General features: G+C 41.5%; 1 protein-coding gene across 1 annotated transcript; it reads left to right on the forward strand.

Moving 5' to 3' along the window:
• The first annotated feature begins 2721 nt into the window (after window positions 1–2721).
• On the forward strand, window positions 2722–21752 carry RBM43 (RNA binding motif protein 43). Its single transcript, XM_060015415.1, has 4 exons — window positions 2722–3021; window positions 9391–9601; window positions 17273–17361; window positions 18156–21752. The coding sequence occupies exons 1-4, from the start codon at window positions 2722–2724 to the stop codon at window positions 18885–18887; spliced, it is 1332 nt and encodes a 443-aa protein (XP_059871398.1). The 3' UTR covers window positions 18888–21752.
• The last annotated feature ends 1077 nt before the right edge of the window (window positions 21753–22829 follow it).

A 22829-nucleotide genomic window follows, 5' to 3' on the forward strand; every position in this document is an offset into this window, starting at 1 on the left:
TGAGTTGTAAGAGTTCTTTTTGTATTCTGAATACAAATCCCTTATCAGATGTGTGATTTGCAAATATTTTCATGGTGTTCTTTTTTTCTAATGGCTTGGATATATTAGTCAGAGTAGGCAGGTGATATTGCTGAAAAAAAGTTCAGTGGTTTTAAACATCAAAGTTATTTCTCATTCACGTAAATTTTGTTATGGGTCCAGGCAACTCCCTCTTGCAGCTGTGTTCTATGTGTTGGCTCACTGATGCATGTTGCCTTCAATACATGCTTCTATGTGCACCAAGGCAAAGAGAGTGTTGCAGACTCTTGCACCGGCAATGAAATGCTTCCATCCAAATATGAGACATGTCAGTTCTCCTCCCATTTCATTGGCTGAATGAATCATATGGCCATGCCTAACATCAAAGGGAGAAGGGCGATCCCTCCACTTGGGATTGAATTGACAACAAGGAATGTTGGTGAGCAGCACTACTGTTAGGGGAACCACTGACCAAACCACCCGCCCTGGCCAGGCCCTACTGTAACCGCTTGCATGAGTTATCTTACCACAGGAGGTCCTGGTAAGGAACATGGAACTAACAAGCTACCACCAACCAGAAGAATTCGGGAAAGGTCAAAAGGAGAGAGAAGATACCAGTCCATATGTCCTACAAACCTCCCAGAACCCTTCCCGCTGGAATCCATCTTTGCTGAGCCATGCACCTGCCACCGGGAAGGACCCTGAGTCAGAGTGATTGGCCAGAGACAACCCAGAAACTAACCCTGTCGCCATAAAACCCGAGACTGCGAGCCACGTGGCAGAGCAGTTTTCCTCGTTTCCCTTACCCTGCTGCTTTCCGCCCGAGCGCCTCTTCCCAATTAAGTCTCTTGCTTTGTCAGCACGTGTGTCTCCTCAGACAATTCATTTTTGAGAGTTAGACAAGAGCCCACTCTCGGGCCCTGGAAGGGGTCCGCCTTCCTGCAACACTACTGTCTATTGTGTTGGGAGGGGGGTGACAGGTAAGAAAAAATAAACAAATGTATCTTCATATTTTTAGAAAGGTGTGAGTGCTATTAAGATGGAATAACAGGGTGATAGAATAATAACTGGGGGGACAAATTTAGACTGGGTGATCAGAAACAGTCTCCCTGAAGAGGGCTCATTTGAGCTAAGGCTCCAATGACAGCAATGAGCCAGTTAAGTGAATATTAGGGAGGTGCCATCCAGGTCATGACATAGAAACGGGGGTGGGGGGTGGGGGGGTGGGGGGGTGGTGCGGGCAAGTCCCCTTGGTGGGGAAGTAAATTTTATTCAAAGTGCAATGGGAAAACAATGAAGTGTTCAGACAGGGATCAAACCTGATTTACATTTAAAAAATATCATCCTGGGTGTGGTATCCAGAATGAATTGAACAAGGCCGAAGGCAAGACGGAGGACGGAGGACGCAGTTGATCTGGGTGGTAGAGATAAAGTTGGAGATAGTGTGCAGTTTATGGAATGTACTAATGAGCTAAGGAAAAGAGGAATTAAGGAAGACAAGTGAGTTCTGAGTTTAAGTTCCTCAGTGGGTGGTAGTGCTATTTACTGAGAGGGAAGAATGGGAGGAAGGTCCTATTAGGCTTCACATGCTTATCAGACATTCAAGCGGGCATTTAAGTGTAGGAATCTGAATATAAAATATAAATTGGGGAATTACTTATAGATCTACCTCATTGTTTTAAAATCTTCATAGCCTTAGGCCTTAACAGATGTGCCATCGACCATATAATAAATAGTTCTATTTCATGGTTTAACTGGGTGGATCCCAGACTTTCCGAAAAAAATTATTGTATTACAAGCAATGCACAATTAAAATATCTGTACAGTATCTTAGTTCTACTTGTGCACTGTAACTTCAGTTCATTTCTGAAAGTGGAGTTGCTAATTCTAAGGATATATATGCATTTTTACTTTTCTTTTTTTTTTCACTTTACATTTTTGAGAGGGGCCAAAATCCTTAACCTATCTATGCTTGCAGCAACATTGTTGTTTCCTCATACTCTGGCTGACACTGGGTATTATCAGCACTTTTTAATTTTTGCCACTCTAATCATGGAAAAAAGGGGATCCTGTTATGATTTCAATTTGTATTTCTTAGGAGTGGAATTGAACTTCTGCATACTAGCCAGCTATTTGCTTTTCTTACTCATGCTCTCTTTGACTTTTAAGCTATGTATGTAGATTCCCTGTGTCCCTGTGGTGCCAGACTCAGGAATCTGAGCGCGGGATGGCCAGGATGGTGAGCTCTCTTTTAGCAGGGACCTTTCATCCTGTGCTCTGCGCACCTGGCCACTGGTCCTGGACAGGGGACGAGAGGAGAAACAGGCGTGGTGCGGTGAGAACACAACTAGGGAGATAAAGATGGCATAGGAAGGACGATCCACTGCCCACAGGACAGACACAGCACCCGGAGAATCCCCGCATTCCCGCCGGGGAATCCCCCCCGACCTCTCTCCAGCTTGATTTCAAAAGTTGAGAAACTACCGAGGGCGTCCGGAGAGCAACTGCCCCAGGTCCGGGCTCTCATCCCGAGGCCCCGAGACCCTGAGGCCGCAGAACCGCGGGGTGGGGTGGAGGGGCTGTCTCCAAACGAGCGGGAACAGAAAACCGAAACCAAAACCCGTCAGCCAGCTCCCGCCGCGCCACCCGCGCTCCGCTAGCTCTGGGCCCCGCCGGCCGCCGAGGGCGCGTCTCTCTTCCGCCATGGCAAGTTGCTTTTGCTTTGGGTTTTGCAGGGCGGAGTGGTCCTCGTCCCGTCACCATGGTCCCCCAGGAGGACGCGGAGCCGGGCAGAACGGGCGAGGGTGCGGGGTGACCGGGGAGGCGCGGGGAGGGACCCTGAAGGCAAACCTAGCCCGGTTTGTCTGCACCTGTACGGGTGGCAGTTCCGCGCGCTTCACCGCAGGCCAGCTCCAAAGGGACGCATCGCCGCGGCCTCCTCCGGCACCTACTGCCTGGTTGTCGGGGACACAGCTGTTTGGTCGACGAGTGGACTCGCAGCCAGTGTTAGGGCTTAACTGTTGTCCTGCCACACTTTGGGAGCAGTAGAGGAGAGAATTGCCCAGAAATGGAGGCCACCGTTTCCTTTTGTAAAGGGCCAGCAAGAAGGATTCTAGCCAAGGACACAGTTGGGAAAGCAGCCTGACGTCTTAGCGGGAATTTTCTCTTGTGGCCTTAGTTCTTTCTCCAGACACAAAGGGCTCTGTGTTGTCACCATCTTTGCTGCCTAGCAAGAACAGTTAGCAAATTTAAGATTTAGGCTTCCGTGTACTTTGTATCAAGCGCTTAAAAGCAGTGGCAGGGCCCTCAATTCCCGGTCAGAAGTGCCCAAGCAGTTGTGAAGTGCAAGTGCGACTTTGTTTACCGGTGGCGGTAAAGGCAACGTGAATGAAAATAGACACCTAATTTTGAGAAAAGGAATGTAAGCGAACTCAGTGAATAAATTTAATTATCTCTCCCAAGTGCTTTACTTACAAAAATAAACTCACAGTTTTTCTTTTTGTTTTCTGATACTATGGTCAAAAGTCTCTTAAAATGTATCATCGATGCAGGGAAATTGCCGTCATTTTAATACCTGCCGACCAAAATGCTGCTGTTTCAAAATTCTGTAACTCCATATGGTAACTCTTGAAAGGGCTATCTCCAAGACCTCTCTTTTTCTTCTTAACGGTGGGTAGAAGACATCAATAGACATCAAGGAGAAGTTTCTTTGATTTCAAAGATAAATGTAGACATTTGAACAAAGAAATATGGTATTAGTATTGATGAGGGCAGAGGCGGAGTAAGATTTTCCGAATTTAAATTGATTTAAAGATTTTCTTTGGCACTGATGAAGAAAAGGAAGCTAATTCACTAGCCACTTATCCGTGAAGGTTGGTGTCGACTGTTAGAGCCAGATGTATAGTAAATCAAGACAAATCTCATGTGAAATAAAAATCCCCTTAAAGTCTCAAAAATCTGTCATTTTTTTTTTTTCCTTTTCTAGAAAGAACTATTTTGGGATAATTACATCTTACCACTTGGGGCTAGGATGGAGGAACACATTTTTATATTTTTATTGTTTCCTGTGCAATTTATTTGTCCCTGAATATTTTAAGAAACTGTTTTCCTCCATTAAAAGTACCTCCCATAACGAAGAGTCCATAATTATTATGAGTTTCCTTTTCAGGATATACTACCTTTGCTTTATATGTCTCAATATGAGCCATTTTCATTCTCCATTCCTCTGTCCCTTTGCTTTTGCTGTGAACTCTTCTGCTTTTTTTTTTTTTTTAATCAATTTTTTGTTGTTGTTGTTGGTTTTTTTTTTTTTTTTTTGCTATACGCGGGCCTCTCACTGTCGTGGCCTCTCCCATTGCGGAGCACAGGCTCCGGACGCGCAGGCTCAGCGGCCATGGCTCACGGGCCCAGCTGCTCCGTGGCATGTGGGATTTTCCCGGACCGGGGCACGAACCCGTGTTCCCTGCATCAGCAGGCGGACTCTCAACCACTGCGCCAGCAGGGAAGCCCTCTTTTGCATTTTTAATTAAATTTGACCATTAGTTAAAATTCGACCTCAACCTTCAAGGTCTCTGTTTCATGAAGCCTTCTTTGACTGCTTTAGCCAGAATTAATCTTGCTTCCTAATCCTAAGTGAGCTTTATTGTGAATGGTCCTGTATCCTTCTCAGATTTTGGGGTGTTGGTCTGTTCTTCTTGTAGAGAAGTAGGCCTCCCTCTTTTTGTGCCTACCAAGCTCTGTTGAAATGATTTGTGTATGTGCCTGCCTCCTTCTCATCCATAACTTAGAGGCTCTTTTTGTGTGTGTGTTGGTAATCTTAAGGCCCATCCAGGTGCCCCGCACATAATAAATGCTCAGTAAGGTTTTATGGTGGAACAATGTCAGGGTGAGGGGTGTGCTTTATGTCTTCGTATGTGTCATCTTTGGTACCCAGCATATTGCCAGATATAGAACACCTGCTTCATTAATACTGTATTTGTTAATTGATTAACTAATCGACAAGATACTCTATATTCTAAGAAATGCAGGTACATTTTTGCCACCTTATTTTATAACCACCAGCTGAAAAGTCAGAGGAGATGCTGAGAGAGTGCATATCCTGGGGGCGGTCATCATTGACTTTAGGCATTTTCTATTATTGAATTCCTGCTATGATAAATAAGGATTTCACTCAAGTAACCTCTGACTTCTCCCACCTTTCAAGCTTGAAAGTTTTATTAATATTTTTAAATTCTCCTGTGGACTGTTTTTGTAACTTTCATAATATACTTAAAATTTTGATGGTATTACATGATTTTCAGTAATATAAGTATAGATTTTTCTTTCTATCTTTTTTTCTCAACTTCTGTTAGTTTTGCCTTTATTCTTACATTGACAGGGTTGAATGTTTCCATTTTATTCTATAATCATATTTAAGTCTTTGGTATTTTGAAGATTTAACAGAATTAGTCTAAAAGATAAAAACCAATGAGAGTGTCTATATTATTATGCAAACAGTAACTACTGTTTACAGCAGGGCCTAATAATAGTGTGCTGTGATTACTTTTTCTCCTTTTGGTCCAATGTCATGTGTATTTTTCCTTTTTCCACTTACAGAAAAATGTTCCTCGCAGCTGTGTCAAATAGATTCTCTTTTTTTGGTATTCTATAATTTACTGAAAACATGCACACTTTAATTTACTTATGATCTTTAGGCTTGGGCCCTTGCAAATGCCAGAAAGTGGAGGGGGAGGGGGCTTGCTCTGGGGTGCCAGCACCCACACTAGCAGGTCAGATTCTCCCTAGAGTGTCCATTCAGTTTTGTTTTGCCGCTAGCTTTTCAACTAATCTTTCTGGTTTTGGTCCCTTTTTTCATTTCTGAGGTTCTTGCCATGAAAGTTGTCACCTTTGCATTGCAACCCCCTTTTCTTTATTCTGGATTCCCTCTGTCTTATCCTTCCACATACTTCTGTATCTTTTCCGTCTTCAAGAAATTGTTGAAATCTCCCCTATGCTGCTGATTGCTCCCCTTAATTGTGTTTATTCTCTTTTTTATTCTTCTACTTTCATTTTAAGATGCTCCTGGGTTAGAATGGACACTGTGTGTGTGCTTAGACTGTTTTCTTGATCAGGGAGGTCAGAAGCTGTTTGCCTATCCCCAGTGAAGTCCTACTCTGAGTATATAGAGTCCTCTGAACTAAAAACCGAAACATCTTTATGATCTATTAACCATTACTTGGACCTGTGAGACATCCTGTCCTCCCTGGGGGTAATTTAGGATAGATTATGTCTGAGCTCTGGTGTAATCAAGCTGGACTACCTACATATGCATTGGGAGAAGTTTATAGGTCCACTCCCCTAAATGAGCTGGGGAACAAATTAAAACCTTAATACAAGAAGTTCACAGAGAGTGAGCCCAGGGAAGGATCTACTTGCACTTGGTCCTCTATTCCCAGGGTGGCACAGTCTACAATAGCATGTGCTCTCAGTGGTTGAATTCTATTTCAGTTAGGTGCTGGAAGGCAGGGTTTACTTCACTGTAGCTCCAATGTTATTTCCAGGGTTTTATTTTTTTATGGTGACTTTTTCCTAATTTTACCAAAAAAAAAAAAAAGAAAAAAAAGAATATGTTTTTTATTACCTTATGTACTTTCAACTCTGCAATCAAGAAAACATACAGCCAACTCCAAACTACAAAATTTTGTGGTTACCTTAACTTTTTTTTTCTTTTGTAACATCTTTATTGGAGTATAACTGCTTTACAATGGTGTGTTAGTTTCTGCTGTATAACAAAGTGAATCAGCTATACATAAACATATATCCCCATATCTCCTCCCTCTTGTGTCCCCCTCCCACCCTCCCTATCCCACCACTCTAGGTGGTCACAAAGCACCGAGCTGATCTCCCTGTGCTATGTGGCTGCTTCCCACTAGCTATCTATTTTACATTTGGTAGTGTATGTATGTCCCTGCCACTCTCTCACTTCGTCCCAGCTTACCCTTCCCCCTCCCCATGTCCTCAGGTACATTCTCTACATCTGCATCTTTATTCCTATCCTGCCCCTAGGTTCTTCATAACCACTTTTTTTTTTTTTTTTAGATTCCATATATATGTGTTAGCATACGGGATTTGTTTTTCTCTTTCTGACTTAACTTCACTATTTAATACAGTCGCTAGGTCCATCCACCTCGTTACAAATAACTCAATTTCATTTCTTTTTATGGCTGAGTAATATTCCATTGTATATATGTGCCACATCTTTATCCGTTCACCTGTCAATGGACGCCTAGGTTGCTTCCATGTCCTGGCTATTGTAAATAGAGCTGCAATGAACATTGTGGTACATGACGCTTTTTGAATTATGGTTTTCTCAGGGTATATGCCCAGTAGTGGGATTGCTGGGTCGTATGGTAGTTCTATTTTTAGTTTTTTAAGGAACCTCCATACTGTTCCCCATAGTGGCTGTATCAATTTACATTCCCACCAACATTATAGGAGGGTTCCCTTTTCTCCACACCCTCTCCAGCAGTTATTGTTTGTAGATTTTTTGATGACGGCCATTCTGACAGTGTGTGGTGATACCTCATTGTAGTTTTTTTTTTTTTTTTGCGGTACGTGGGCCTCTCACTATTGTGGCCTCTCCCGTTGCGGAGCACAGGCTCCTGACGCGCATGCTCAGCGGCCATGGCTCACGGGCCCAGCCGCTCTGTGACATGTGGGATCCTCCCGGACCGGGGCACGAATCCGTGTCCCCTGCGTCGGCAGGTGGACTCTCAACCACTGTGCCACCAGGGAAGCCCCTCATTGTAGTTTTGATTTGCATTTCTCTAATGATAAGTGATATTGAGCAGACTTTCATGTGTTTGTTGGCAATGTGTATATCTTCTTTGGAGAAATGTCTATTTAGGTCTTCTGCCCATTTTTGGATTGGGTTGTTTGTTTTTTTGATATTGAGCTGCATGAGCCGCTTGTAAATTTTGGAGATTAATCCTTTGTCAGTTGCTTCATTTGCAGATATTTTCTCCCATTCTGAGGGTTGTCTTTTCATCTTGTTTATGGTTTCCTTTGCTGTGCAAAAGCCTTTAAGTTTCATTATGTCCCATTTGTTTATCTTTGTTTTTATTTCCATTTTGCTAGGACATGGGTCAAAAAGGATCTTGCTGTGATTTATGTCATAGAGTGTTCTGCCTGTGTTTTCCTCTAAGAGTTTGATAGAGGCTGGCCTTACATTTAGGTCTTTAATCCATTTTAAGTTTATTTTGGTGTACGGTGTTAAGGAGTGTTCTAATTTAATTTTTTTACATGTAGCTGTCCAGTTTTCCCAGCACCCCTTATTGAAGAGGCTGTCTTTTCTCCACTGTATATTCATGTCTCCTTTATCAAAGATAAGTTGACCATATGTGCATGGGTTTATCTCTGGGCTTTCTATCCTGTTCCATTGATCTCTATTTCTGTTTTTGTGCCGGTACCATACTGTCTCGATTACTGTAGCTTTGTAGTATAGTCTGAAGTCAGGGAGCCTGATTCCTCCAGCTCTGTTTTTCGTTTTCAAGATTGCTTTGGCTATTCGGGGTCTTTTGTGTTTCCATACAAATTGTGAAATTTTTTGTTCCAGTTCTGTGAAAAATGCCAGTGGTAGTTTGATAGGGATTGCATTGAATCTGTAGATTGCTTTGGGTAGTAGAATCATTTTCACAATGTTGATTCTTCCAATCCAAGAACATGGTATATCTCTCCATCTATTTGTATCATCTTTAATGTCTTCATCAGTGTTTTACAGTTTTCTGCGTACAGGTCTTTTGTCTGCTTAGGTTTATTCCTAGGTATTTTGTTCTTTTTTTTTCATTGATTAGCTTGACTTTTAAAAAATTTTTGATTTAAAAAATTTATATCTCGGGACTTCCCTGCAGTCCATTGGTTAAGACTTCCCCTTCCCCTGCAGGTGGTCCCTGGTCAAGGAGCTAAGATCCCACATGCCTCAGGGCCAAAAAACCAAAACATAAAGCAGAAGCAATTTTATAAAAAATTCAACAAAGACTTTAAAAATGGTCCACATCAAAAAAAAAAATCTTAAAAAAAATTTATATCTCAATCTTTTCCTTTGTGATTACAATTATTTTTAGGTCTTTCTAAAATCAGACAAATGTTAACCAGTGTTTTCCATTTATTAATAAAAGGGGTTTCCTTTTTACATTTTAACTCTCAAATTTATATAGAGTTTATGCTGGCATATGGTATGAGGCCAGGCTCTAACCTTAATATTTGTTTTCAAGTATCTAATCAATTGCAAGAGCGCCTTTATTGAATAAAATAGCTTTTCCCACTGGTGTGTAACATTGCCTATATTAAGCAGAATCTTATATATTTGAAGAGTATCCTACTGTGTTTTTGCAGGCATCAGTTTTGAAGGTCAAGGAATCCAAAGCTTCTGAAAGAACAATTGTAGTTGCTGGTCTTCCAGTTGGTTCCATTAATGATCAATCGCTGACCGTATTAGTGAAGAGTCACTTTCAAGATATTGAGAATGAGGGTGGAGTTGTTGAAGATGTGATATATCCAACAAGAACCAAGGGAGTTGCATATGTAACATTCAAAGAAAAAAAAGGTATTTCCCAATCAAGTTTTTGTAATCTTAGAAATACTTCTGTAATGAAATTAAAAATTGAATTTCATTAAAATAATTCATGGGACTGGTAAAGTTTAAAGTGTATTTAAAAATAATAATTCTATTTTTTAAACATCTTTATTGGAGTATAATTGCTTTAAAATGGTATGTTAGTTTCTGCTTTATAACAAAGTGAATCAGTTATACATATACCTATGTCCCCATATCTCTTCCCTCTTGTGTCTCCCTCCTTCCCACCCTCCCTATCCCACCCCTCTAGGTGGTCACAAAGCACTGAGCTGATCTCCCTGTGCTACGTGGCTGCTTCCCACTAGCTATCTATTTTACGTTTGGCAGTGTATATATGTCCATGCCACTCTCTCACTTTGTCTCAGCTTACCCTTCCACCTCCCTGTATCCTCAAGTCCATTCTCAAGTAGGTCTGCGTCTTTATTCTCATCTTGCCCCTAGGTTCTTCATGACCTTTTTTTTTTTTTTTTAGATTCCATATATATGTGTTAGCATACGGTATTTGTTTTTCTCTTTATGACTTACTTCACTCTGTATGACAGACTCTAGGTCCATCCACCTCATTACAAATAACTCAATTTATTTTCTTTCTATGACTGAGTAATATTCCACTGTATATACGTGCCACATCTTCTTTATCCATTCATCTGTTGATGGACATTTAGGTTGCTTCCATGTCCTGGCTATTGTAAATAGAGCTGCAATGAACATTGTGGTACATGACTCTTTCTGAATTATGGCTTTCTCAGGGTATATGCCCAGTAGTGGGATTGCTGGGTCGTATGGTAGTTCTATTTTTAGTTTTTTAAGGAACCTCCATACTGTTCTCCATAGTAGCTGTATCAATTTACATTCCCACCAACAGTGCAAGAGGGTTCCCTTTTCTCCACACCCTCTCCAGCATTTATTGTTTGTAGATTTTTTGATGATGGCCATTCTGACTGGTGTGAGATGATATCTTATTGTAGTTTTGATTTGCATTTCTCTAATGATTAATGATGTTGAGCATTCTTTCATGTGTTTGTTGGCAATCTGTATATCTTCTTTGGAGAAATGTCTATTTAGGTCTTCTGCCCATTTTTTGATAGGATTGTTTGTTTTTTTGATATTGAGCTGCATGAGCTGCTTGTAAATTTTGGAGATTAATCCTTTGTCAGTTGCTTCACTTACAAATATTTTCTCCCATTCTGAGGGTTGTCTTTTGGTCTTGTGTATGGTTTCCTTTGCTGTGCAAAAGCTTTTAATGTTCATTAGGTCCCATTCGTTTATTTTTGTTTTTATTTCCATTTCTCTAGAAGGTGGGTCAAAAAGTATCTTGCTGTGATTTATGTCATAGAGTGTTCTGCCTATGTACTCTGCTAAGAGTTTGATAGTGTCTGGCCTTAAATTTAGGTCTTTAATCCATTTTGAATTTATTTTTCTGTATGGTGTTAGGGAGTTTTCTGATTTCATTCTTTTACATGTAGCTGTTCAGTTTTCCCAGCACCACTTATTGAAGAGGCTGTCTTTTCTCCACTGTATATTCTTGTCTCCTTTATCAAAGATAAGGTGACCATATGTGTGTGGGTTTATCTCTGGGCTTTCTATCCTGTTCCATTGATCTCTATTTCTGTTTTTGTGCCAGTACCATACTGTCTCGATTACTGTAGCTTTGTAGTATAGTCTGAAGTCAGGGAGCCTGATTCCTCCAGCTCTGTTTTTTGTTCTCAAGATTGCTTTGGCTATTCGGGGTCTTTTGTGTTTCCGTACAAATTGTGAAATTTTTTGTTCTAGTTCTTTGAAAAATGCCATTGGTAGTTTGATAGGGATTGCATTGAATCTGTATATTGCTTTGGATAGTATAGTCATTTTCACAGTGTTGATTCTTCCAATCCAAGAACATGGTGTATCTCTCCATCTATTTGTATCATCTTTAATTTCTTTCATCAGTGTCTAATAATTTTCTGCATATAGGTCTTTTGTCTCCTTATGTTGGTTTATTCCTAGATATTTTATTCTTTTTGTTGCAGTGGTAAATGGGAATATTTTCTTAATTTCACTTTCAGAATTTTCATCATTAGTGTGTAGGAACGTTAGAGATTTCTGTGCATTAATTTTGTATCCTGCTACTTTACCAAATTCATTGATTAGCTCTAGTAGTTTTCTGGTAGCATCTTTAGGATTCTTTATGTATAGTATCATGTTATCTACAAACAGTGACAGCTTTACTTCTTCTTTTCTGACTTGGATTCCTTGCATGTCTTTTTCTTCTCTGATTGCTGTGGCTAAAACTTCCAAAACTGTGTTGAATAATAGTGGTGAGAAGGGGCAACCTTGTCTTGTTCCTGATCTTAGTGGAAATGGTTTCAGTTTTTCACCAATGAGGATGATGTTGGCTGGGGGTTTGTCATATATGGCCTTTATTATGTTGATGAAAGTTCCCTCTATGCCTACTTTCTGGAGGGTTTTTATCATAAATGGGTGTTGAATTTTGTCAAAAACTTTCTCTGCATTTATTGAGATGATCATATGGTTTTTCTCCTTCAATTTGTTAATATGGTGTATCACATTGTTTGATTTGCGTATATTGAAGAATCCTTGCATTCCTGGGATTAACCCCACTTGGTCATGGTGTATGATCCGTTGAATGTGCTGTTGGATTCTGTTTGCTAGTATTTTGTTGAGGATTTTTGCATCTATGTTCATCCATGATATTGGCCTGTAGTTTTCTTTCTCTGTGACATCTTTGTCCAGTTTTGGTATCAGGGTGATGGTGGCCTCGTAGAATGAGTTTGGGAGTGTTCCTCCCTCTGCTATATTTTGTAAGAGTTTTAGAAGGATAGGTGTTAGCTCTTCTCTAGATGTTTGATAGAATTCACTTTTGAAGCCATCTATTCCTGGGCTTTTTTTTGTTGGAGGCACAGTTTCAATTTCAGTGCTTGTGATTGGTCTGTTTATATTTTCTGTTTCTTCCTGTTTCAGTCTCGGAAGGTTGTGCTTTTCTAAGAATTTGTCCATATCTTCCGGCTTGTCCATTTTATTGGCATATAGTTGCTTGTAGTAATGTCTTATGATTCTTTGTATTTCTGCAGTGTCAGTTGTTACTTCTCCTTTTTCATTTCTAATTCTATTGATTTGAGCCTTCTCCCTTTTTTTCTTCATGAGTCTGGCTAATGGTTTATCAATTTTGTTTATCTTCTCAAAGAACCAGCCTTTAGTTTTATTGATCTTTGCTATCCTTTCCCTCATTTCTTTTTCATTTATTTCTGATCTGATCTTTATGATTTTAGGCAGCCTCTCTGCTGATGGATGGGGTTGTGTTCTTGTCTTGCTAGTTGTTTGGCATAGGGTGTCCAGCACTGTAGCGTGCTGGTCGTTAAGTGGAGCTGGGTCTTGGTGTTGAGCTGGAGATCTCTGGGAGATTTTCACTGTTTGATATTATGTGGAGCTGGGAGGTCTCTTGTGGACCAGTGTCCTGAACTTGGCTCTTCCACCTCAGAGACACAGCCCTGACGCCTGGCTGGAGCACCAAGAGCCTTTCATCCACACAGCTCAGAATAAAAGGCAGAAAAAGTAGAAAGAAAGAAAGAAAGAAAGGAAGGGAGGGAGGGAGGGAGGGAGGGAGGAAGAAAAAGAAAAAAAGAAAGAAAGAAAGAAAGAAGATAAAATGAAGTAAAATAAAATAGTTATTAAAATAAAAAATAATTATTAAGAAAAAAATTTTTAAGTAAAAAAAAAAAAAGAAAACAGAAAAATGGACAGACAGAATCCTAGGAGAAATGGTAAATGCAAAGCTATACAGGCAATATCACACACAGAAGCATAGACATACGCACTCACAAAAAGAGAAATAGGGGAAAAAAAAAATATATCATTGTTCCCAAAGTCCACCTCCTCAATTTGGGATGATTTGTTGTCTATTCAGGTATTCCACAGATGCAGGGTACATCAAGTTGATTGTCGAGATTTAATCCGCTGCTCCCAAGGCTGCTGGGAGAGATTTCCCTTTCTCTTCTTTGTTCACACAGCTCCTGGGGTTCAGCTTTGGATTTGGCACCACCTCTGCGTGTAAGTCACCTTAGTGCGTCTGTTCTTCGCTCAGGCAGGACGGGGTTAAAGGTGCCCCTGATTCGGGGGCTCTGGCTCACTCAGGCTGGGGGGAAGGAGAGGTACGGCGTGGGGGGCGAGCCTGCGGCGGCAGAGGCTCATGTGACGTTGCACCAGCCTGAGGTGCGCCGTGCGTTCTCCCTGGGAAGCTGTCCCTGGATCACGGGACCCTGGCAGTGGCGGGCTGCACAGGCTCTCTGGAAGGGGGGTGTGGATAGTGACCTGTGCTCGCACACAGGCTTCTTGGTGGCAGCAGCAGCAGCCTTAGCGTCTCATGCCCGTCTCTGCGGTCTGCGCTGTTAGCCGTGGCTCACGCCCATCTCTGGAGCTCCTTTAAGCAGCGCTCTGAATCCCCTCTCCTCCTGCACCAGGAAACAAAGAGGCAAGAAAAAGTCTCTTGTCTCTTCAGCAGCTCCAGACTTTTCCCGGACTGCCTCCTGGCTAGCCGTGGTGCACTAACCCCTTCAGGCTGTGTTCATGCGGCCAACCCCAGTCCTCTCCCTGGGATCTGACCTCCGAAGCCCGAGCCTCAGCTCCCAGACCCCGCCTGCCCCGGCGGGTGAGCAGACAAGTTTCTCGGGCTGGTGAGTGCTGGTTGGCACCGACCCTCTGTGCGGGAATCTCTTCGCTTTGCCCTCCGCACCCCTGTTGTTTTGCTCTCCTCTGTGGCTATGAAGTTCCCCCCCGTCCGCCACTTGCAGTCTCTGCCCTCGAAGCGGCTTCCTAGTGGGTGGAAACCTTTCCTCCTTCACAGCTCCCTCTCACTGGTGCCGGTCCCATCCCATTCTTTTTTTTTTTTGTGGTACGCAGGCCTCTCACTGCCATGGCCTCTCCCGTTGCGGAGCACAGGCTCTGGACGTGCAGGCTCAGCGGCCATGGCTCATGGGCCCAGCCGCTCTGCGGCATGTGGGTTCCTCCCGGACCGGGGCACGAACCCGTGTCCCCTGCATCGGCAGGTGGACTCTCAACCACTGCGCCACCAGGGAAGCTCCCGTCCCTATTCTTTGTCTCTGTTGTTTCTTTTTTCTTTTACCCTACCCAGGTAGGGTAAGTTTCTTGCCCCTGGGGAGTTTCTTGCCTTCTGGGAGGTCTGAGGTCTTCTGCCAGCGTTCAGTAGGTGTTCTGTAGGAGCTGTTCCACCTGCAGATGTATTTCTGATGTATTTGTGGGGAGGAAGGTGATCTTCAAGGCTTACTCTTCCGCCATCTTGAAGTTCCTCAATAATTCTATTCTTGAGTATAAAAGTGGCACAATAGTGTGTTAAGCAATGTGAAAATGTCTCATGATAGAGTTGTCAATAACTGGCAGTGTTAAAGACTTCTTTTTTCTATATTTTAAAGCTGTCTATATCTTGGGATAAAGGTGATATGTTTTATTGTAGAAAATTTGTAAAATACAGAAAAAAACCCCACAAAAGTTATCTATAATCTCACAAAAAAGGTAAATACTTGGACAATTTTGAGGTGGCTTCAGCAGTATAATTATACCATTTGCTTCTCTTTGATCAAACCAACAAATGGATATTCTCATATAGTATCTGCTTTATTACTGGGAACGTTGGACTGAAGATATATGGTTTGGATCTGAGGTTAGAGTGAGCCATTCTGTTCCCCACCTCCAAACTGACATAAGTGAGGAAGTTGGGTCTGCAGAGCTATTCACCCCTCCAGCCTCATGGATGGGGCAGCCTTCGGTACAGCACAGTGGCTGGTAGAATAAGTTGCCAAAGAAAGGTGAGTCTCCATGCCAGCCTTTTGGAGATAAAAGTACTACATAAGAGTAGGAGCAGAAGAGACCTTGCTCTGCTTGAGGGAAGATAGGGTCCAGAGAGAGATCCAAAAGACTGTGGGTTATCAGTGTGGGTATCTGTGGGTATCCAAAAGACTGAGGGTATCTCTCACCATTCGTTATGTCATTCCTTCTCAATGGGGATGTTCAGGTAAGGGATGGCGGGAAGGGCTCCTTATTATTGCTCTAAGGGGAAAGTAGAAGTTAATAATTTTATATTATTAAGGGAAATTATTAGTTTTGTGTATTGCATTGATTAACTCAGAGAGAGAAAGAGAGGGCTCATTCATTCATTTATTCCCAAGTATTTATTGAGCACCTATTACTTTTCAGGCACCATTCTAGGCCTTGAGGTTATACAGCAATGAATGAAATAGGCAAAATATTTTTTTTCATGAAGCATACATCTGTGTAGAGATAATAAACAAGCCAATAAATGAATATATAATTGTTGTGTGCTTTATTTATTTGTATATTTATGTATACTTATATATTTATACATATTATATACTATGGTGCTATAAAAAATATAAAGAAGAATAAAGGGATAGAGTGTGATGGATAGCGCTACTTTAGGTAGAGTGGTTAGGAAAATACTCTGTTTGGGTGACATTTGAACAGAGACTTGAATGAAGTAAGGGAATGACTCATGCAGATAAGGGGGAAGAAAATTCTAGGCACACGGAAGGACTGGGAAACATTCTCTGAGGGGCAGCCTGCTGGGCGTTCTGAAGAGCAGTGGGGAGGTTCGTGTGACTGGAGTGGGATGAGCAAGGAGGAGAGAATAGGAGATGTGGTTAGATGGGCAGCTGGGACCAGGTTATGTTTAGGAGCACATGGGTCAAAGTAAGGTGTCTGGATTTTATTCTAGGTGACATGGGAAGCCATTGGAGGGTTTTAAGCAGAGGACTGACAGAATGTGATGTCCTTTTTAAACGTGATCCATCTGGCAGACACATGTGGAGCATAAGAGCTACCAGTCGGTGCTGGTTTTGACTAGGGTGGTAGCAGGGCAGGTGATTGAGAACTGGTGGGTGTTCAGAATTTGTAGATGGACTAAGTGTCATTTTCTGAGTTGCTGAACACGGGAGGAAGAGTACTTTTGGAAGGGAGCTAGTTACTAAGAGTTGAATTTTGGTCGTTGAGACGTCTATTCAGATAATGAAGTAGAGAGTTCCACAGGCAGAAGGGAGAAAGGTCGATGTTGAAGAGAGAATTTTCAAGGTGATTTACATAGAGAGATGATGTCTAAAGCTGTGGAAATTGTTGACATCACCCAGGGGGTGGGTGTAAGGTTAGCAAAGAGGTGTGAGGCCTGAGGCGGCGGCAGGGCAGGGGGGTGGGAGGGGGCATGCCAAAGCCTAGAGAATGGGGAGGGAAGGATAATTAGTGAAGGAGACTGAGCAGGTCAGCCAGTGAATTAGAGGAAAACAAACCAGGACAGTGTGATATCCTGGATTCAGAAAGGTGAAGTCTCCTCATGACCATAATTAACAGAGTGGTGGGGGATTTACTTTTAGGTGTTTGTTATGTATTATATATAACATACAAAACATGCAAGTGTTTTACGTATGTATGTATACATATATATGTATAAATTTTAATGTGTTAAAGTAGAAGGAAAAACTATGTAAATGCTGAATTTAGAGGAAACACAGAAAAGATCTTAGGTATTTTAAAAGCATTGAACATCTCTATTATTATTAATTAAAATAATTATTAGTGTATTGTGCCACAAACACTTCTGGTGGCCCTTTTTCCACTTAGTTGCAGAGAATGTCATCAGAAAAGAGAAACACTATCTAGCAGAGATGGTCAGACCCGCTCAACTCACTGTCTCCCATTTTAGTGAAAAGGTAAGTGTAATGCTGATTATCTGGATCCCATTTCTTCTGCAGAGTATCTCCTCTACATAGGAGGCACAAAGCACCCTCATCCCATGACTTCTAGAAAAGAAAGTGCAAACTCCTCTTAACCTGAGTCGGTGTTAAAGGTCAAACCTGTGTCTTGAAATTTTTTTGTTATTGCCTGGTCATTTTTATGTCTCTCTATGACCCTCTTAATGTTTTTAAAGTGACAGTGAGCTTTTATGCTGTCATAGATGATGTCAGGCATCTACCTAAAGACTTCTTTTGTAGGGGAAAAAACAATTAGGATGAACATTGAAAAGGAGCTTTGAAGACACAGTAAAGGTGGAAGTAAGAGGAAAAAGTAAAATTCAAAGCACTGGTTTAAAACTTTATTCTGTAAGAAACCTAGGGTTCTGTGCAGCCATCTGAGGAACTTCTAACTTGGAGGACTCTCTACGGGGACCCCTATCTACAGAGCAGAACCAGAACAGTGTATTTCTCTGGGTTCTGCTTAAGACTTTGTTTCAAAAAAGCATTATGCCTCTGAAAAAATATTTGACCACCTTTATTTAGGGTAATCCAGTGAGAAATGTGAATCCCAAATCGAACACTGTGGGCTTGATAGGGTTGTGGCATCCGTCTGACGGGCAGCTATGGCACAAGAAGCCAGCTGTGCTAGGCAGTTGAGGCCTGGTTTAGGGGCTACTGCAGGGGAGACCAAGAAAGTGGCAGAAAAAGAGTGTGTTTATGTAGTCTGCTCCACTAGGTGGTGCTGTTTTAATTTCTCTGTTTAATTTTAGGTCTTCAGCTCTGTAAATGCTGTCCTTGATCTTTCTGTTTTTCGGAGTGAAATTGGTCTGGGAAGTCTGGTAATGGACCTGAAAAGAGAAATCCCAGCTTTATGCTTCAGTCCTTTGGAAGCCAATGGAAGAATCTCCGTTCAAGGATCATTTCTGGCTATCAAGAAGCTCAAAGAGTCTTTGCTATTAAAAGCAAGTTCTCTTTTAGAAAAAAACAGGAATAGACAGAGCCCCAGAGGGAGTACATGGAAAAGTAGTCACTCTTTAAAGCCACCCAGGTCCTCAACACCTGAGACTATGAGAAGAGGAGAAAGGCTTGTTCTCGACACAGATATTTTCCTTTACCTGAAAAAGACGAGCGGATTTTATGAAAGCACACTGAAAAAATTTCATGCTCTATGTCAAGAGACAGTGGATGGTGAAATTACCACACTTTGTATAAGGAATGCTCAAGGTGGTTCTCAGCCAAACAATGAAAAACAGGTGAAAGAGCTCATTGAGAAATATTCACATGCTCTTCACTTCGAGCTTAGAAAGGAGACATTTATTTTGGAAGGAAAGGAAAATAGAGAGAAAAGAAATATTAAGCTGGCATGTAAGCAACTAAGTTCAAGGTACCTTCAGGTTCTGGTTAATTTTTATCATACGCACATTGACATTATAGGATCTTCTTCTGACACGTACTTGTTTAAAAAAGAGGTCATGAAATTAATAAGGCAGAAAGTTAGGTAATAAAATCCTCAGCAATAGTAATAAGAATGGCTGCTGCCTTCCCTTACTGAGCAGTGGTGATGTCATGAGTGATCCCAGCTTTACAGACATTATCTCATTTAATTCTTTTTTTTTTTTTTTTTTTTGGCTGCACCGCACAGCTTGCGGGATCTTAGTTTCCCAACCAGGGATCAAACCTGGGTCCCCTGCCGTGAAAGTGTGGAGTCCTAACCACTGGATGCCAGGGAATTCCCTATCTCATTTAATTCTTGTGAACATCTTTCAGCACAGGCATTTCCATCCTCATGTTATAGGGGAAGAAACTAGGATTTGAATAGGTGAAAACACTTGTCTGAAGTTATCTACCTGCCCATCAGCAGGAGTTAAACCCAAAGATAATATCTAAGGTATAAAACTTCAAAAATTATAAAACTAAATTTAAAGAAACTTCACTTTCTCTGCAACCCCAAATTCTTAGAAAAAAAGAGGTAGCCTTCATTCTAACATATAAGAAGTTTGGATGATTATTATGCCATTGGCAATTTCTTAACATTTACAAAATTTGCGTTTACTCCAAATAGAATTAGAATCCTAGCAAAACTCACTTGAGAAGCTACTTACATGGTATTTCTGATGCAGGTAGTCATTACTTGACCAAATCCCATATTAGTATAAGGCTACTGGACATACAGAACATTTTTACTGCTGCTTACTTAGCCTAAGTACTTACATAAAATGTTGGTTCTCCTGTTGGAATTATGAAGGGAGTATAGTGTCTATTTTATAATTGTATTGTAAAATTAATAGCATTTCAGGAATAAGATCATGGATAATAAGAATAATAGCAAACACTTACTTGCTAGGCATAATTTTAAGTGTATTACATATCTTTACTCATTCAGTCCTGACAGCAGCCCTGTGAGGTAGGTGCTATCTTTATCCCCCTTTCACACATGAGGAAACTGGTGCCTAGTGATGTAATATAACTTGCCCATGGCTCTGATTACCGAACGGTGCTTCTCCCTTTTGTAGTCTCTCACAATTCTACTTAAACAATTGAGAAATGTTTCCTTAAAGATGACAGAAGGATTTGAAAATTCTTTACTGAAGGGTAGCCAGAGCTTGTAAGTCATTTGGTTGTCTGTGACTGACCTGCATTTAACTTAGCATTAAGCCAATTTTAAGTACCGGGGACACTGCAGAGACCCTCCCAGGATAATAAAATGATATATCTTGCTCATCTCAAAGTAAACAAACATGGTTACGATGATTTGAACTGTTTATATCAGTAGAAAAGCATAAGAAAAATCTATATGCTTTCATTTTTCTTAGCTACCTAAATCCCAAATATGTAAATGATTTCTATTTCTTTAAATATGTTATTTCATTTCTGTATGGCTAAACTTTTTGCATGGGAAAATTCTCTTTATATGAAGTATCCAATAAGGTATCTTTAAAAAGGTGTTTGACTTTCATTTTGCTTCTAGGGGTTTGTCTCAGTCTGGGTCCAGTCGGGAGAGAGAAGGCACACAGTAATTTGAACAGGGAAACTTTAATATAAAGAATTATTAACTATGACGGGATTGGAATAATGAGGGATTGGCTCATAAGAAACAGAGAAAACTCTACCAGATAATAGGAGTAACAGATATAAGGAGTAGCTTAGACAGAGCACCCAGGGAAAACCTCCCCCGCCCACCCTACAGCCCCGAACTTAGATCCAGACTTTGCCATAGAGTTTGTGCCAGGGAATCTTGCTGGAGATCCATCCTCTAGGGTACTGGAGGAATCTGTTTAGAAGGTGTCTCTCCAGCGACCCTCCATTACAACATGCCTGAGGGGATTTCTGGGGGGAACTGCTGGTGGCCGGGTGCCGCTGGCCATTTGGTACTATGGGCGCTCAGTGCTGGGGAGGCCTTGGGTTTGGGCGTTGGACACTGGAGCAGCTGCCCATGCTGCACGAGCCTAATGCTGGAGAAGCTGCGTATGGGGGACCCTTCCTCTGTCGGGGACCTGGATTCTGAGGAGCCTGCAATTGAACACACTGAAGGAGGAACAAGGCTCTTTCCTCCTGCAGTGCCTCTCCAGCGCCCTCTACTGAGAAAGCTTAATATCTTGCCAGCTACAAAGGAAGGATAAGGGGCCCAATTTGTTTTTACTGAGTAGACATATAGGTTGAATTTATAGCTGAGTCAATAAATTGATAACTGGCAGTTATATTTGATACCTACCAAGGCTTTCATTATTACCACAAATTTAATACCAATAGAATAGTCTTTCAGGGACTTCCTTGGTGGCGCAGTGGTTAAGAATCCACCTGCCAATGCCGGGGACACAGGTTCGACCCCTGGTCCGGGAGGATCCTACGTGCTGCGGAGCAACTAAGCCCGTGTGCCACAACTACTGAGCCTGCGCTCTAGAGCCTGTGAGCCACAACTACTGAGCCCGTGTGCCACAGCTATTGAAGCCCGCGCGCCTAGAGCCCGTGTTCTGCAACAAGAGAAGTCACCGCAATGAGAAGCCCTCAGACTGCAACAAAGAGTAGCCCCTGCTCACCGCAACTAGAGAAAGCTCGCACAAAGTAACGAAGACCCAACGCAGTCAAAAATAAATAAATAAATGAAAAAAAATCCTATTAAAAAAATAGTCTTTCAACAAAGAGCTGGATCAGAATACTGAGGCTCATTCCTTGACTGGATAGACACTGAATGCTAATTGGTTTATGGGTATGAATATAGCATCTTCTGCTTGAGAAGATTATGTAATTCAGGTGTGTTACATATTGCTGTCCATTTTAGAGTTCATTTAACAGCACTGTCCTTATAATATGCTAGTCATGTAACCAATTTCTATCCTTAATAAAAACTGACATTTTAATTTTCAAAATGGTAGTAATGATTTTTATTAAAATTTATTTTTGAAGGTTACTGATGCTCAGGAAGATGATGTGAATTCTATCCTGTTCTAGCCTAAATCCTGTTGTGTGTCTGCCATTGGGAGAAAAACGTATCATTTAACTAGATAATAAGTTGGTACTTTTCAGAAAGGTTGCAGATGGTTAAGAAAGCCATTCTCAAGTTAAAAGAGAAGATGTGGGAGTTTCAGCTTATGATGAAAAAGAAGAGTGGGAGAAAGTGTGGGAGAAAGGAGAGGCATTTTGAGTATGAAACTCGTTCAAGGATTTTTGTTGAGCTCACCCTCTGGGTTCTGGAGACAACAGTGGGACGTAAGACAGAAATGTTCAGTGACTCCTTAGAAGTTACTGCCTAGTCTGGCAGAGAAGGCAGGCAAACAAGCCATTACAATAGTGCTTGCTATAGAAGTACTTGGGGTAGGGTTGGAGGGTCATTTCTTACCTGGGATATATTAGTCATTTCAATATTATCAGCATGAGCCTCAGAAAAAGACGGTAAGCATGAATTAAAGTTTTATTTACATTATTATTAAGGAGTAAACTAGCAGAACGACAAAACTCGTTCAAAGAGAAAGTAAGAAGTGAAATTAAAAAGTCAATAGGGGGCTTCCTTGGTGGCACAGTGGTTGAGAGTCCGCCTGCCGATGCAGGGCACACGGGTTTGTACCCCGGTCCGGGAAGATCCCACATGCCGCGGAGTGGCTGGGCCCGTGAGCCATGGCCACTGGGTCTGCGCGTCCGGAGCCTGTGCTCCGCAACGGGAGAGGCCACAACAGTGAGAGGCCCGCGTACCGCAAAACAAACAACAACAACAACAACAAAAAAAAGTCAATAGGAAAATGCATGTTAGTAAAAATTGCTAAATTAGAAACAAAACTTGTCGGTGTTACAAAACTGATTTGGAAGGTTATTTTCTCTGCTAGACAGAAAAAATAATCACACTTTATCGTTTTTTTAAGAAGTTAAACTTATAATTTTACAGAGTTGTAAAATGTCATTGCCCTTATCAACTGTGATATTAAGTGAAACGAACTTACATTCCTCAAAAG

This window comes from Delphinus delphis, chromosome 7 (genome assembly GCF_949987515.2).
Source record: "Delphinus delphis chromosome 7, mDelDel1.2, whole genome shotgun sequence".
Lineage (NCBI taxonomy): Eukaryota > Metazoa > Chordata > Mammalia > Artiodactyla > Delphinidae > Delphinus > Delphinus delphis.

Excerpts from the sequence above, each read along its gene's own strand:
- RBM43 (XM_060015415.1), top strand. The coding sequence starts at position 2,722 with ATGGCAAGTTGCTTTTGCTTTGGGTTTTGCAGGGCGGAGTGGTCCTCG. Across the intron at positions 3,022-9,390 it reads GACGAGTGGACTCGCAGCCA|GCATCAGTTTTGAAGGTCAA; the intron begins GTGTTAGGGCTT and ends GTGTTTTTGCAG. Across the intron at positions 17,362-18,155 it reads TCTCCCATTTTAGTGAAAAG|GTCTTCAGCTCTGTAAATGC; the intron begins GTAAGTGTAATG and ends GTTTAATTTTAG.